Source organism: Oncorhynchus masou, chromosome 1 (assembly GCF_036934945.1).
Source record: "Oncorhynchus masou masou isolate Uvic2021 chromosome 1, UVic_Omas_1.1, whole genome shotgun sequence".
NCBI classification, from domain to species: Eukaryota; Metazoa; Chordata; class Actinopteri; order Salmoniformes; family Salmonidae; genus Oncorhynchus; species Oncorhynchus masou.
In genome coordinates, this window is record NC_088212.1 from 41,346,710 (window position 1) to 41,362,420 (window position 15,711).

Sequence of the window (15,711 nt, forward strand, 5' to 3'; positions counted from 1 at the left end):
GACCATTCTATTTCTATGAGCCTCGGTGGGTTGGGCTGGGAGGGCCTGGGTGGGTTGGGCTGCCCGGGGAAACAGGCAGGACAGAATGGGCCACGTCAGACAGACACAGGCACAAATCTAGAACACTGCATCAATTCTGCTAAGCCAGCATTCCAAATGGTAGTGTACACCAAATATGGCCACTGGTGTTCGCACTCCCCACCGCTGAATGCTGTTTCGGATAGGAGTGGTGTGGTTCAGAGAGCATAGAGCCTCAGGTCATGTCTGGCTCATGGTACTAGAGCAGGGAGTAGAGTTTCCTGTGGGAGCCTTACGGACACAGGAAGTAGTATAGAAACACTGTGGGCCTATCTAGATGGACGAGTGTAAATAAGATATGAGCTTCTATTACCATGCTTAAAAAGGATGTCCTCCAGTGTTTTTTCTACTTATCCTATTGAGTATAAATACAGTAAAGCACACACACTAAAGGGTAAAAAAAATAAAAATGTTGAGCAAAATAGTTGTTTTTTTGACAACTGCAAACTTCAAGGAGTAGGGCACTCAGGGAGTTGGTCTGAATGCCACTTTATGTCATTGGTCTCCTACTTGACTGAGAAACAATAGAGGCGCACTAGAGAACAAAAGAGGAAAGGCCACCACCTCACTTATGTCATGTCATGAGGATACCTGGACCACCTATTGTGAGGTACCTTTTGTTAAGTAAATCAGGTGTTCAATTAGTTGAAAATGGGACAAATTTAAAAGGCCCAGTGCAGTAAAAAAAATAAAAATAAATCCTGTGTTTTATGTGTATTTCCACATTTGAATAATACTGTGAAATTATGATAAAACTAAAAACGCATTAATATTGAGAAATTGGTCTTTGCTAAGAAGCTATTTCAGTTGATTTTTCACATATTTAATTGAAAACTATCACAGTAAGGTACTTAATGGTTACCCAGAAATGATTTGATATTGAGAAAATAAATGGCTGCATTGGACCTTAAAAAATGTATAAGGATCTGATAGTAGGGAAGAGCTTGAGAACAGACAAAGAGAGAGATAAATGGTGAGAGTGAAAGAATCTAAGATGGAAAGAAACTTGAGGGCCAAACTAAATTCCATTGGTCCTTTAAAAACAGCTCTCATCCCCCTCATGCCTGAAGAGCCATTCACTTCCACTTCCACATAGCAGTGCATACCTGACATACCACCCAACTCAAATACAGCAGTAGCCTCTGAATAGCCACAGGCTCCTCACACAGACACAAAGACTGTCTCAAATGGCACTCTATTCCCATATAGTACACCACTTTTGACTAGAGTCCTAGTGGAATAGGGTGGCATTTGGGGACATACACAAAGGTTCCAGATACAAATTGAGCTTAACCTCTAAAAGCAGTTGTTACTAAGATAAAACAATTCCATATGTTAAGGATGGTCATACCATGGATCATTTAGCCATTTGATTTGGAATTTTAGGACCTCATTAGGTATAAAAATAAATTGATAAAATATTGAATTTGGCCTTTACTTCTTTAGCTCATAGAAAACACATTGAATAACATTCATAAATTGAAAAAAAAATGAAATCACAAGAAATAGGGTTTTAAAGTGTCTTTTTCCCCCCTTTTTGGAAACACATTTAACCCCTTATTTTTGTTAGCATAAAACTACCTCCATACGTTTGTATTGTTGACCTTCATATGAGTCCCGTGACACTTGTGAGGGTCGTAGAGCAAAACGGAGTGGTCATAATAGTTTTGTAGACCAAACTGTTTGGACAAAAAATACATTTTTGTGAGAAGACTGCTTTTTTTTGGGATGATCTGACAAACACCGCTGTAGCCCGGGCCACCTTCCACCGCAGATGCGGAAGGCAGACAATAGGCAGGTGCGGTGGATTGAAGCTCAGCCCATACAACAACAAAAAATATCTAGAGTAAACTGGTGGATTTTGATGCAGATTTTTAAAATTATGTTACTTAGACTTGACACACGGGCCCGTCAATAGACTTAATTAACCACACATACGGGATCAAATTCAGATATTCATCATCGTAATACCAAGTTTAAGCATACAGCAGTTATATCATATATGCTACTGCGATATACAGTAGACCTGCCTACATACTCAGTGGTGTCATATAAACTTGTGCTTTTTTACTCAGTGTCATATTGTGCTTTGTGTTACTCTGGGGGTGTTTATGTGTCCTCAGCCAGATACCTGTAGAGGGTTTTGCTACACTATTTAAAAACACGTCTTCTGATGCGTGTAATGTGTATCTGGAAAATGATGATCATGCACCTTCTCTCTCCAATCAGCGTGAGTGACAGACAGCGTTGACATCTCTCCAACGCGAACAGTTAGAAACAGCTTCCTCGATATCCACATACAAGCTCTTTCTGCTAGTGAAGTTGTGTTTATTGGAAAACAATCATGCGACTCTCTGACTATTCTGAACCTCGTTGTCACTGAGGAGGGCGGAGCCGTTGAGTGAACACCTTCACCCGAAGTGAGAGTGCGTGCGTTGCCTCATAGCCAGGTAAAACCCTCATCCTCGTCTGGTATTGCTTATTGTGTGGGCACCAGAGAGAAATAAAAATATATATATATATATATATAACTTGCCTGGCGCCCCAAGGCTATGAGACAAGTGTGTGTATGAGAGAATGGAAACAAGATAGGGTGAGAATGCTGATTGACGGGAATGCCATCCACCCTCTTATCATTACAGTGCCTGAACTATATCCAAGTTGACACACACACAAATGACTAGAGTAGGCTATACTGTATCTACAATTTATCTTTAGAAACTTATTTCAGATGAGAATTTCCCTATCCAAACACAACAGTAACCGTTGAGCCGTAAACAACACAAACCAGTCTTGGTTCAGTTAGGGACAGGAAGCAACAGTCAAACCGCCCATTCCCCCCAGTGGTGACTGGTCGCTCACCATGTTTGTTTTGGGCAGATAGAGATGTTTGTTCTCAATCAGTAACGACAGCAGGTAGGCTAACCATCCACCTCTCTGCTCCAGGCTTAAATGACTGAGGACCTGGACGGGGGAAGACATGTACACACAAACCGGGATCCAGGTGCTATGGGGGCGGGGAGCCTGTTCATCAGGTGCTGTGGTGGAGCTGAAAATACAGAGAACTCTTTCAGACACGCACCTTTCAGTTTTTGCCTCTGGGCTGATTCAAAGCTCTTTAGCGACTGAAGGTGTGAAGGAACAAACAGCTGTTGACCACACACACACCACAGAGAAGCACTGTTCCATGGTCATAATGATAACGTGTATAACATGGTTAGTACACACACACTGTATAGAAGCGCACACACAGGATCACTTTCCTCCCACAGTCAGCGGTGGCTTGGAGAGATTAATGCTTATTTCTGCAGCAGCCCATTGCTGCAAAGAGGAATTAATTATGAAGAAAGAGAGAATAGAGGAGAGGGAACACTGTTTTCCCACCAAACACTCCTTACCCTTGGATGGTGCTACTGTTCCCTTTGGAAAGTCAGCTGTTTACACTACCCCAGGCCGAGCCATGTTTCCATGACGATAGGATCCCAGGGTCAGTCACATGGCAAGGGGGAGAAGGGAGTCTCAGGGCCCGATTCAATAACAACAAGCTAACCTGGTTACTGGGTTAAGGTAAAAATAACATCAGAGTAGGCCTTAAGTCTGAAAGATTACATGCCGGAGTTTGTTTTCTATTTCACACAGTAAAATAAATTAGAGAAACAATGTCAAAAAGCCCTCTGAGTATGCTTTAGGAGTTGGAAAAGGAGATAAATGTAAACTACCCCTTGGCCATGTCGCTATTGTTTTAAAATAAAATGTGTGCTCAGATAACTAACCTGGAAGAAATAAAGGAGCAAACTATAAGTAAATAAAGGCTCCTCTAACCCCCCCCCCCCAAAAAAAAAAACAACTTCTGTGAACAAAATGCTTAAAATGTCAAAGCAGGCCCCTGAAAAGGCCCCCGGATAGCCCTGGTAAATTCTTTAAGTGGCTTTTGCTGAAGCACTGAAGCAGAGAAAATCTAATAAAATGTTATGTCACATGCTTTGTAAACAACAGGTGTGTGTGTGGGGGGGGGGGGGGTGTTGTGCATTTGTTCAATACACACATGCTTAATGACACCGTCTCTAAGTCATAGACATTTAAAATATCTTACAAACACGTACAACAACCTGTCCTCTCAAGTACGAGCGAGTATGCACACACACACGCACATGTTGTTTTATCCCCTGCTAAGGAGGCTAGTCCTCTTCCTCATTTACCCCAAGGTGATTCAAAAGAGTTAGTGCAAAGGGGGTGGGTGGGGGTCCAGACTTGCCATGCGGTAGCTGGAGTGGCTGGAGTCTTTGACAATCTTTAGGGGCTTCCTCTGACACCGCCTGGTATAGAGATAATGGATGGCAGGGAGCTCGGCCCCAGTGATGTATTGGGCCTTACTCAGCCCTTTTGCGGTCGGATGCCAAGCAGTTGCCATACCAAGCGGTGATGCAGCCAGTCAAGATTCTCTCAATGGTACAGCTGTAGAGCTTTTTGAGGGCCCAAGCCAAATCTTTTCAGCCTTCAGGGGGGGGGGGGGCTTCTTCAAAACTGTGTTTGAACTATGATAGGTCCTTAGCGATGTGGACACCAAGGAACTTGAAGCTCTTGATCCGCTTCCCTACAGTCCTGTCGATATGGATGGGGGCGTGCTTGGCCCTCCGTTTCCTCTACGCCACGATCAGCTCCTTTGTCTTTCTAACGTTGAGGAAAAGGTTGTTGTGTTGGCATCACACTGACCTCTTCCCTATAGGCTGTCTCATCGTTGTCGGTGAACAGGCCTACCGCCGTCATGTTGTCAGCAAACCTAAAAGGTGTTGGAGGGGACTAAGCACACACCCCTGTGGGGCCCCTGTTTTGAGGATGCGTTCTTGGCTTGGGCCATTACCACCCAGGGATGATATGAGCGATATGAAGGCCTAAAAGATAGGAGGAAATATGTAATGATGACAGTACTGCTTGCACACTCATCATTGGCATATAAGTGCTTAAGACATGGTTTACTAGGACACACACACACACAGAGAAAGCATGGAGTAAACAGCTTGATGCCAAGATAATTGCAACATGGTGACAATCATCTCCATAGCTCATAATGTGTACCCAGTTATAAAGCAGTACAAAACCCCTTTTTCTGGCTAACATGCCAGCAGGTAATGGAAGAGGGGCCAGTGCATAGCCCTAATCAAGACTCGCCAGGACGTAAAGAGGTTAACCCTTTTCTCTCTCTCTCTCTCTCACACACAAAATCATAAGCGGACCAAGAAAGGATGACATTGACACTCATGCAGACGTGATATTTCCCTCAGTGATACTTCAGGCAGAGCAAAATATGACCTGGATGAGAGTAATGGAAAAGCAGCGTCCCGACATGCTTTTGTCATGCTATGTTGGCCATCCCTAAACTGCATTCTCAGCTCAAATCAGACACAGAACAATAGCTAGCCATAGTCCACGCAAGGTGCCACGTGTTGTTCCCTGTGGCACTGATCAGAATGAGCACATTGTGTGGAATTCAGTTCAATAGTTCAGGTGAATTCAGCGTGCTCGTTTGGCATTGTCAAGCCTGTAGGTATTGACCAAGCAGACCACACAGTGACTGGTAATAAGGCCACAGGTACACATCACAATGATAGAATACATCACTGCCCTAGAATCCTGGGGCTGTTGAGAAACTAGTATGCTTAACAATTATGTTAGTGCTCACTTGTTCGTATTTTCTTGGGAAACAGTATTAACAAAGAGCAATAGCCCTAACGAGGCGATGTTCAAGCCTGTACATTGTTATTACGCTAATTACAGACGTTATTGATGTAGAAATTACCTCGGTATAATGCCCATGTATGTAATGTTGCAGAATATTCCTCTGGAGCATCAGTGTTCCCAGAGTGGGGAATGTCAGGGAGAGGGGGAGCGTTTCATTATGCTACATACTGGATCTACTGTTTATCCTTCCCCGCCTCTCTCTCCCCATCTTTGCATCTTTTCATCTTTTTCCACAATCTCTCCTACCCCTCCTCCTTCTACAGCACCCCCCTCTGTTCAATTCCTCAAACCCAGCATCGATGTAGGGGGGTATAAAATAATGTGTGATTAATGTCTTTGAGAAACAGATAAATAATCACAGGAGACCAGGGGGGCTGCTAGTTGGCCTTAGGGTAGTAAATATGGAGAGTTTTATAGCTGTTCACCAGGGAGAGACAGAGAGGGGGAGGAGAGAGGGAGAGACAGAGAGGGGGAGGAGAGAGGGGGAGAAGTACAGACGCAGATTCATTCAAGTATATTGGCTTTTCCCTATACACACAATAACCTCTGCCTTCTCTCTCTCTGTTCCTGTACTGTCTTTCATCCTCATCACCCAACAGTACACACACACACACTTAAGGACAAATTCCCCTGTGTTTGATGTGTCCCTACATGCTGTGGTTTGTGATGCGGTTGACAGCCCGCTCCACCCCACGTCACCCTGCTTTTAAGCCGTTCCTCCAGTGACAGCCTGTCCCCTGGAGAAGATGGCATCATTTATTTATCATATTCTTGCCTTGTCTTTATTTTCACAGCAAAAAAAAAATCTGGGGTGAAAATGTCAATCAGCACAACAGGCACTCCTGCTGTGGGCTCACCGGTCATCCTCACTATTCCTGTTAGCATGCAGAATGAGACCGACAACACACACTCCCCCTCTTTCTATTCCTCTCACACTCTCCTTTTTTTCATTCTCTCTCTCTCTCTCTCTCTCTCTCTCTCTCTCTCTCTCTCTCTCTCACACACACACACACACACACACACACACACACACCAAATCCGAGCTAACACTCATTTGCAAGAACTGACAATCTATGTCTCCCAGAGAAGCCAAACAGCAGAACATAAACAAGCCCTAATGCTGAGGAATCTGGTAAACAGATAGGAGCTGGTGGAGTGATGCTCTTTGGGGCTGCTCACAATAGTAACACAGATCCTTCTGAAGGGAAAGAACAAGGGGAGGAGGCTGAGGAAAGATCATGCATAAAATCATGTTTGCAGATTGCATTATAAATTCAGATGAACTGCTGAGGGTAATGGGATTAAAATGCTGAAGTGTTTCCAAGGGTGGGGAGGCAAAGAGTGACAGCTGAGTTTATTGCACTGACGAATGCAGGGAAATCTTATGGCTCTGGCAAGGGGAAGCAGTTGAGCCAATAGCAGTCTAAATGTCTGTATTTATTTATACTTGGATATCCCACAAATAATAATGTATTATTGAACAGGACGCATGATTGTGCGTTGTTGGCATACATTAGCGCGTACCATTTCATAGCCTTTCTCGTGTTTGAAAAAAAAAAATTATCTCACGAATGCTGAAAACGTAGCAGAGCAAAAGCTTACATGGTGTTTAGCAAACAAAATAGAAGCGCTGTGGCTTTAAATCCCCGTCCCTCCCAACCTTTCTAAATATCTTCTATTTAGCCAGTGGTGAAAATGGGGGCTTTTGTCTGGTTACCCATTGGAGGGGGACAGCAAGCTGAAAAGACACAAACGATCACGAAAATAGGAACAAAGTGCTAAGCTTTCAATTGGGAATGGCTCAGAGCAATTTTATATGCGCACTGGGCAAAAACAAGGGGGTAGGGTAGCTGGGTTGTTTTCTGTAGGTTACCCTACCCCCTTACTGGAAAATATAGAATCGCATAGGATGAGTGTGGGTAGAAAATTGCAAATGACTTAGTCTGTGAGAATTCAAATAACACTAGCCTTTTGACTAAACATGGTTCCCTTGAAATTCCAAGCAATGTGGGTTAGCTTGGAACTGTGTTAGCTACTCCCCGGCCAGCATCATATTTCCCAGCAGCCTAGCGAAAGCTACTTACCGACTTGCAGTACGTTGTCCACCCAACCGCCCTCCAGCAGAGTGACACCCCGTAGGAAAGGCAGCTGGGTCTCGTCATTGTTTTCCCCGCTAGTTCCACTCTCATCTCCCCCTGCGTTGAACGAAGAATACATGCAGATCTCCTTTTCGCTCCTCGGAAACGACCAGTACACGATCCTTCTCTGGACGGGTTCTGGAATCCGTTCGAACCGTTCTTCCACCCTTTGGAATGGCCACTTCTCTGCGACTCTCCGAGCCGCGATGTCGAGCAGCGATTCGGGGTTGTGTGTTTTTCCCAATCCCCCTGGAGCGGACCCCGGACCGCCACAAAGTACTCCTCCAGCCCGCTGCCCCTGCCTGCATGCCGGGTTGTAGCCGGGCCGGCAGCAGAGCCGCTTGGCCGGGGGCTGCTGGACTCGCTCCGCCATGATCGCACCGCTGTAACTTGTAGCGCAGTTCCTCTCGGATCATATAAACGGGATAAGGAAGAGAAAAAGACGCTCTCCAGCCGATTGTTTTCCGTACATGGAGAGACGACCCTTATTTGGAATAGTGGGCGGTGTCTTCGGGTTCAGTGAAGTCCTTTGTGTTGTCAAATTAACAGAGATGGGTGTGATCCTGGACAGATTCCAGCGCACGAGTGGCGCTAAAAAAGGAACTGAAGGCGGAATTCCCGAACGTCGGCAAATCCTTTGTGAAGCCATTCCGGAGCGAGAGGGCGGGGCCTTTGCAGCCGAAGAGACTTTGAAGTTTGTTTGCGTTTGAGTTTAAAGGCGGGGTCTAATCCATGTGTGGTCTTATAGGGTAAAAGAAACAAGAGTTGAAATAAAACTGAATTTTAAACTGGGTCCGAATTGAAGACTTCAACCAACCGCAGGCTCTCTCGTCTCAATAACATCATGAGTGACTGGGTTGTTTTCTAAATTCAGAGGGCTCTGAAAGGAACCTGAGGATATGGATGAGTGAATTCTCTAGTTATTGTATAAATACAGGTCTTATTCTATTATCAATAGCCTCTCTCTTGACCTCATCAAGCTTACACACACACACACAGTCCACTTGCATGCTCGAAAAAGTGCCTTAAATTCAACACGTTTTATGAATGCCCATGTTTATTAAAGGGTTTGAATACGATCCTCGCTATATGAGCCAAGTTACAGTTCCCACCAAGTGGGTTAACCCTATTGGCGCGATGTGAACAGGGTTCGCTTCTCTGCTCCACCGTTCACTACGTTGGTGTCAGAAGTGGGATGTGGCCACCGGACATGTAAGGGGGCTGAGTAGTCAAAGCTTTCCCGTTTGGAGTGGGCAATGTAGCGATCCTCACTATATTTAAATTCAGTTAAGAACAATTTCTTATTTACAATGACGGCCTACCCCAGCCAAACCCTAAAACCCTAAATATCAATCAATCAAATGTATTCATAAAGCTCTTTTTACATCACCCGATGTCACAAAATGCTATACAGAAACCCAGTCTAAAACCCCAAAGAGCAAGCAATGCTGATACAGCCTGGAATCGAACCAGGGTCTGTAGTGACTCCTCTAGCACTGAAATGCAGTTAGCACTTAGACTGTTGCGCCACTCCGGAGCACCTATATGGGCCATATTACAATTCCTACTAATTGAGTTAACGCTATTGGCACGTTGTGTAAGGTATTATTTGCCTTTCACACCTGAGACCCAAGTTCACCTCCCTGTCCTGCTGTTCCCTACATTACTTTATAACTAGCCTATATGCCTAGACTATGTAGAAATGGAATGATAAATATTTATATATAGCTATTAAAAATATTACCTAGATAGACCATTAATCTGTTCCAGCTGGCTGATAGGTGCTATTAGGCACTGTTTGGCGTAGCACAGCACATTTTTGACCAACTTTAACTTGTCAATACTTTCTCAATATCCGAATTGGAAGGCAACCAATGTGTTCTAAACGTCTATGTCAAGTTGCAGGGGGTTCATTTTATTTAGAAAAATGCTCCATTATTAAATGAAAATGTAAAAATCTCCATTAAGTAATCCAACAATGTGTTTGCCACCATCTTGTCTATTTCAAATCTTCTCTCATTGATGGAGAGAGTCCACCCCAAAGTGCAGCATGTCATGATGACACTCACCTGTATCGATCAATGAGAGTAGATTTGAAAGACAAGATGGCAGCGTACACATTGTTAGATTAATTCATGGAGCAAAAAAAACAATTAACCGCAGAGCATTTTCTAGATTCAAACAAACCCCCGTGCAACTAGACATTGATATTTAGACATTGGTTGTCTTCCAAGTTGGGAATTGAGGATGTATCGCCAAGTTAAAGTTGGTTGAAAATTCTCTGTGCTACGCCAAACAATAACTAACTTGTAACGGTTAATGGAGCATCACATTAGCCCGTTACAATCTGATAGCTTTTTTTATCCAGTATATTCAGTTCATAGCAACCATTTCAGCAAAGCTCTATTACATGCACCAAAATTATGGAATAAACAAAACTGTTTAAATAGGGCATATTCTGTAAACCTATTACAAGCCCATTACATCATTTGTAATGGAAATTAAGTTTAGGTCCAGAAAGGTGCACGTTCCAAGTAGGAAAATAATAATTTAAATATACTGTAGTATTACTGTAAGCCTATATGGTCTGTTGAATGCTGTGATTTTAAAAAACAAACATATTTGCCTTAACAAGAACAGATGGATAGTCATGGACTCATTCACTGAACAGGAAAGAAAACCCTTGCCCAGTTTAAATGAGCATACAAAATCCCAACTGCAAGCCCTCTGCTTGGTATGTGCATTTGCCTGTCTGGATGTCCTGCATGTGTTTCAGTCTGACCCCTCTCCTTCCCCTGTGTGCAGGGGCCTTTGAACTGCTCTGAAAGTGATCTGTGCCATATGAATGGAGCAGATGTGACCAAACCCGATTTGGTTTCAATACTTCCTCACAGGAAGTTCAAACAGCCTGCAGCTCCTTTGTCAAATTATTCTTGTTTTTCTTGTCACTCAGGGTCAGAAAACTGGTTGCTTATTTTGACCATCAAAGGACATTTAACACTGCCTTCTTCAGTTTTAACTCAAATAAACAAACATTGATGCAGATGAAGTAACATAGGCCTACCCTTTGAACATAACAATTGTCAAAACAGCATGGTCCCAAAATGGTTTCCTCCGAAGAAACACACTTGTGACACAGCACAAGACATTCAGAATGAAGCCACACAGCGCTCACCTGAAAAGGTCTAGGGGTGATTTTATACATGTCTACCTGTTCACAATTGATTTGGGTCCTTTGTTAAACATGGTCCAAAATGGGTAGATCATATCCCGTCACACTGGCAAAGAATGTTCTTGAATTTACCGTTTTTTTATGGATGGCTCTCGACTCACTACATGCACACAATAATGCGATTATTGTTGATAGTCAGATTAATATAAGAGTTCGATTAAAACGTTTACATGCTTTGCAGGAAGAACGATTTCCCTGATAATGCTGTTTACATGGACACATATGAAAACAGGCTACCTGATAAATGCAGAAAATCGTCAGTCAAAATAAATGTTCTACCACAGCGAACATGTTATTTTTGGGAAGCATGTTTGATTCTGAGTTAGGACATAAATCTTGTATATGAAAACTACTTATAAAAGACGCATAACGTTCCAATCAATTTTCCCGAACTCACTTCACTCATAGTAAAAAGAGAATCTCGCTCGGCTGGTCCTAGCACATGCGCAGTTCAAACACACCGCTAGAATGCAGAGAACGCCCATTACGGTGTTTACGTGCGTTCGTAAATTCACTTTGGCTATCTACTCCGGTTTCAGAGCTCTCGTTTGAGTGTACAGTAAAGCAGAATAACTGTGTAATTTACAAATGGGCGACACCCGTTGAATATGACTGGTGCCAGTAAACGTCGGCAAAAAAACGCAATTAAATTGTTGCCATCAGAACAGTTACAGTCACCAACGCTCTGGATAACATTAAACCAGCCTAGGAACATGGTCAGAGTGAGGTGATTTCTCGTGTGAGTCTGGAATTAGCTAGCAAGCTAGCCAACATTAGCTGGGTGTTTAACTGCTGGTGAAGCTAGAAGGCTCAGCTCAACCCTACTCCTCGGCTAGAGCGCTCTGAACGTTCCAACAGCGAAAAACTCTGATTTTACGAACCCCCAAAGTACACTCTGGCACTTCAACTTGAATTTACAAACGCACCCCTAGTGCGCCTGAAAACGTACATGTTCTATCGCGATAAAACTACAGTTCCCTATATGCTAGGGTGTCACGTCATAACCAATTGTGAGAACCCACTTCCTGGTGCCAGATCAGCGTGGGATCAAAATAAAAACTTCTCTTAGTTGAGTATGTTTAATTTAATTATACGATGTGAACTGTTATCTCTGTGCTTACTGCTAAACTAGATCAAAGTTGCTGGGGCAATGAAGTGGTTTTACAATGTAAATAAAGGAGCTATCTTAATTGTTTACAGAAGCTAACGTAATGAAGCTAACAGTTTTATGTAGCTTTCTAAATTAGCTAATGTTGGTTGTAAGAGGCAATGTCTTTTGCTGCTCGAGTACTAAAACCTCCCTTTAAACATCATTGTCATGGTAAAGAATACTAGCTAGCGTTAGCTAACTACACGTCACCAACTTTTAGAGTATCTAGTTGACTGTTTGATATGCTAAATAGGCGCATTTAATCCATTATTGGGCTACCTATTGCCTAACGTTAGGACCTTATTTTATGTTAAGAGACGAATTGGCTCTGACAGTCAAATACACCATCTTAACGGGAATGGATTCTCAATTGCGGTACGGTTCTAGAACCATAAAGCTATCTACTTTCATATCACATCAAAATAAGTTCACAAATGCAAGATATACACGTATTGTTTAACACAGTTGCAGACGGTATTTTTCAGTGACAACACGTCTGTGCCTTCCGTTTACACACAGGTGTACGGAGACGCAGATAGCTAATCAGCACAGGTAACGTTAGTCAATGCTGTCATCCATCTGTGTTCCATAAACATGCGCAGTAACATGGAAATATGACCGTGTGAGAACCCTAACCCTATTTAGCGTCTGAATTGGCTACTAGCTATCTGGACTGTGACATAAGTTAGCTTGTGGAGTAACACACTATATATACAAAAGTATATGTGGACACCCCTTCAAATTAGTGGATTCGGCCATTTCAGCCACACGTTGCTGACAGGTGTATAAAATCGAGCACACAGCCATGCAATCTCCATATAGACAAACATTGACAGTAGACTGACCTTACTGAAGAGCTCAGTGACTTTCAATGTGGCACCATCATAGCATGCCACCTTTCCAATAAGTCAGTTTGTCAAATGTCTACCCTGTTAGAGTTACCCCGGTCAACTATAAGTGTTGTTATTGTTAAGTGGAAATATCTAGGAGCAATAACGGCTCAACCGCGAAGTGGTAGGCCATACAAGCTCACAGAATGGGATGCCGAGTGCTGAAGTGCGTAAAAATCTCAACACTCATTATCGAGTTCCAAACTGCTTCTGGAAGCAACGTCACCACAATAATTGTTAGTTGGGAGCTTCATGAAATGGGTTTCCATGGCCAAGCACAAGATCACCACGCGCGATGCCAAGCTTCGGCTGGAGTTGTGTAACGCTCACCGCCATTGGACTCTGGTGCAGTGGAAATGCGTTCTCTGGAGTGATGAATTGTGCTCTGACTGACAAATATGGGTTTGGCGAATGCCAGGAGAACACTACCTGCCCGACTGCATCGTGGAACTGTCAAGTTTGGTGGAGGAGGAATAATGGTCTGGGGCTGTTTTTCACAGTTCGGGCTAGTTCCAGTGAAGGGAAATCTTAACGCTACAATGACATTATAGACAATTCTGTGCTTCCAACTTTGTGGCAACAGTTTGGGGAAGGCTCTTTCCTGTTTCAGCATGACAACCTGTTGTTGAGTAGAAATGTTAGAGTTAGCTGTTAAATGTTCAGCAGGACAACAGTGTGTGGGACAGTGGTACCTTTTGGCATAGTGCCTTTGGAAAATATACTCAAGTATACAACAAAAGGAACACCATCCTAATATTGAGTTGCACCCCCTTTTTGCCAATCAGTTTAGCCTCAATTTGTCAGGTCATGGACTCTACAAGGTTGAAAGCGTTCCACAGGGAGGCTGGCCCATGTTTACTCCAATGCGTCCCACAGTTGTGTCAAGTTAGCTGGATGTCCTTTGGGTGGTGGACCATTCTTGATAAACAAGGGAAAAACCCAGCAGTGTTGCAGTTCTTGACACAACCGGTGCGCCTGCACCTACAACTATATCCCATTCAAAGGCACTTAAATCTTTTGTCTTGCCAATTCACCTTCTGAATGGCACACATTCACAATCCATGTCTCAAGACTTAAAAATCTTAATTTAACCTGTCTCTTCCCCATCTACACTGAATTGAAGTGGATTTACCAAGTGCCATCAATAAGCAATCAGAGCTTTCACCTGGTCAGTCTGTCATGGAAAGAGCATGTGTTCTTAATGTTTTGTCCACTCAGTGTATATGTTACAAGATATAGGCCTAAACATTACTTTCTCTGACATTATTTCTTCCCATAATTGTTTAGTTTTGGATTGGATAATCTGAATGTAGATCCGTGGTTAAGTTTTGCCCCAAGCTTCTAATTTGTTAATAATTACATTTTTCGTTATTCCCATATTTCAGATTGGAGTTGCTTTTGGCGATCAGGATGATTGATGTGCGGGCGTGGGCGGAGTACGTGGTGGAGTGGGCGGCTAAGGACCCGTACGGCTTTCTGACAACGGTTATCCTGGCGCTCACACCCCTCTTCATTGCAAGCGCCCTGTTGTCGTGGAAACTGGCCAAAATGATTGAGGCGCGTGACCGCGAGCAGAAGAAAAAGCAGAAACGCCAGGAGAACATCGCCAAAGCCAAGAGGACCAAGAAAGACTGAGCCAGAGAGCGGGATCAGGAGAGAAGAGTAGCTACAGTACACAGCTATGCTCAATGCTCTCTTTACTTGCCACACCCCCACCCCTCGTCTCTTCAACCCAGCCCAGCGCAGGTCCCCAACCTATTACTCTTGTCCAGTGTCGGAGGGATGTAGGCCCTACATGGAGGCCATACAGCGCTGAGGGAACGGTATAGACCAGGGAGGCTCATTCGATGGGACTATCATCACAATGTGGAGATCCACCGTCTGAGCTTGGTGGGGTTGCAGTACCTTGCATTCCATTTGTAACAACTTCACTCCAATGATTTCATTAACTTGTAAAAAAAAAAAAAAAGTTCTCCATTTGTAGTTACTAATTAAATATCTGAATTATTTTCTTGTTTTTAATGAAGTTCTGAATAAAAAAATATGGCTGTTTTCTCCTTGCAAATCATAACCCTCCTTGAATGATGCTTAACGAAAAGTTTTGAGTTCCTGCCCAACTAGATGCAGTGCAACACCTGTGCATCAACCAATGGTTGCATGTCATGTCAACTGTTCAGTTGGCATAGATGAATAGCTATATCATGCGTTTTGCTTATAGTTAAACACCAATCCAAGTGTTTTGACATCTGGCAGGAGTGTACTGTAGTCTGGCAGGAACTCGACCAAGAAGTGAGCCAGGCAATTTTCATACATGGGCTTTATTCAGTGTTTTTAACATCTAGACAATATAACACACACTTCTTGTAAAGGGACATCTACTCCTGAGACCTGCAACCATCTTATGAGCTGTGCGATATCCTTTCCGTCATTTAATAAAAATAAAGAATTGTTTAAAAGGTTTGTAGTGTCATGTGTTGGTGTATA

The 15,711-nt window shown here is 43.3% G+C and overlaps 2 protein-coding genes across 3 annotated transcripts in view; one reads left to right on the forward strand and one right to left on the reverse strand.

Annotated features, from left to right (window-relative positions):
• The window catches only part of LOC135544369 (zinc finger SWIM domain-containing protein 6-like), a 49,233-nt gene extending 40,773 nt beyond the window's left edge, over nucleotides 1–8,460 (reverse strand). The window contains exon 1 of the mRNA XM_064971925.1: nucleotides 7,902–8,460. Within this exon, the coding sequence (XP_064827997.1) occupies nucleotides 7,902–8,328 (427 nt within the window). The 5' untranslated portion in view covers nucleotides 8,329–8,460. The remainder of the gene's footprint in view (nucleotides 1–7,901) is intronic.
• A 3,688-nt stretch (nucleotides 8,461–12,148) lies between these two features.
• Nucleotides 12,149–15,687, forward strand: LOC135544389 (small integral membrane protein 15). 2 transcript variants are annotated; one of them, XM_064971963.1, is made up of 2 exons: nucleotides 12,149–12,255; nucleotides 14,613–15,687. In XM_064971963.1, the coding sequence occupies exon 2, from the start codon at nucleotides 14,638–14,640 to the stop codon at nucleotides 14,860–14,862; it is 225 nt and encodes a 74-aa protein (XP_064828035.1). In that variant the 5' UTR covers nucleotides 12,149–12,255; nucleotides 14,613–14,637; the 3' UTR covers nucleotides 14,863–15,687. The 2 variants fall into 2 exon arrangements, with proteins under 2 accessions (XP_064828035.1, XP_064828030.1); XM_064971958.1 differs by having other exon boundaries at nucleotides 12,161–12,260.
• The last annotated feature ends 24 nt before the right edge of the window (nucleotides 15,688–15,711 follow it).

Excerpts from the sequence above, each read along its gene's own strand:
- LOC135544389 (XM_064971963.1), top strand. The coding sequence starts at position 14,638 with ATGATTGATGTGCGGGCGTGGGCGGAGTACGTGGTGGAGTGGGCGGCT.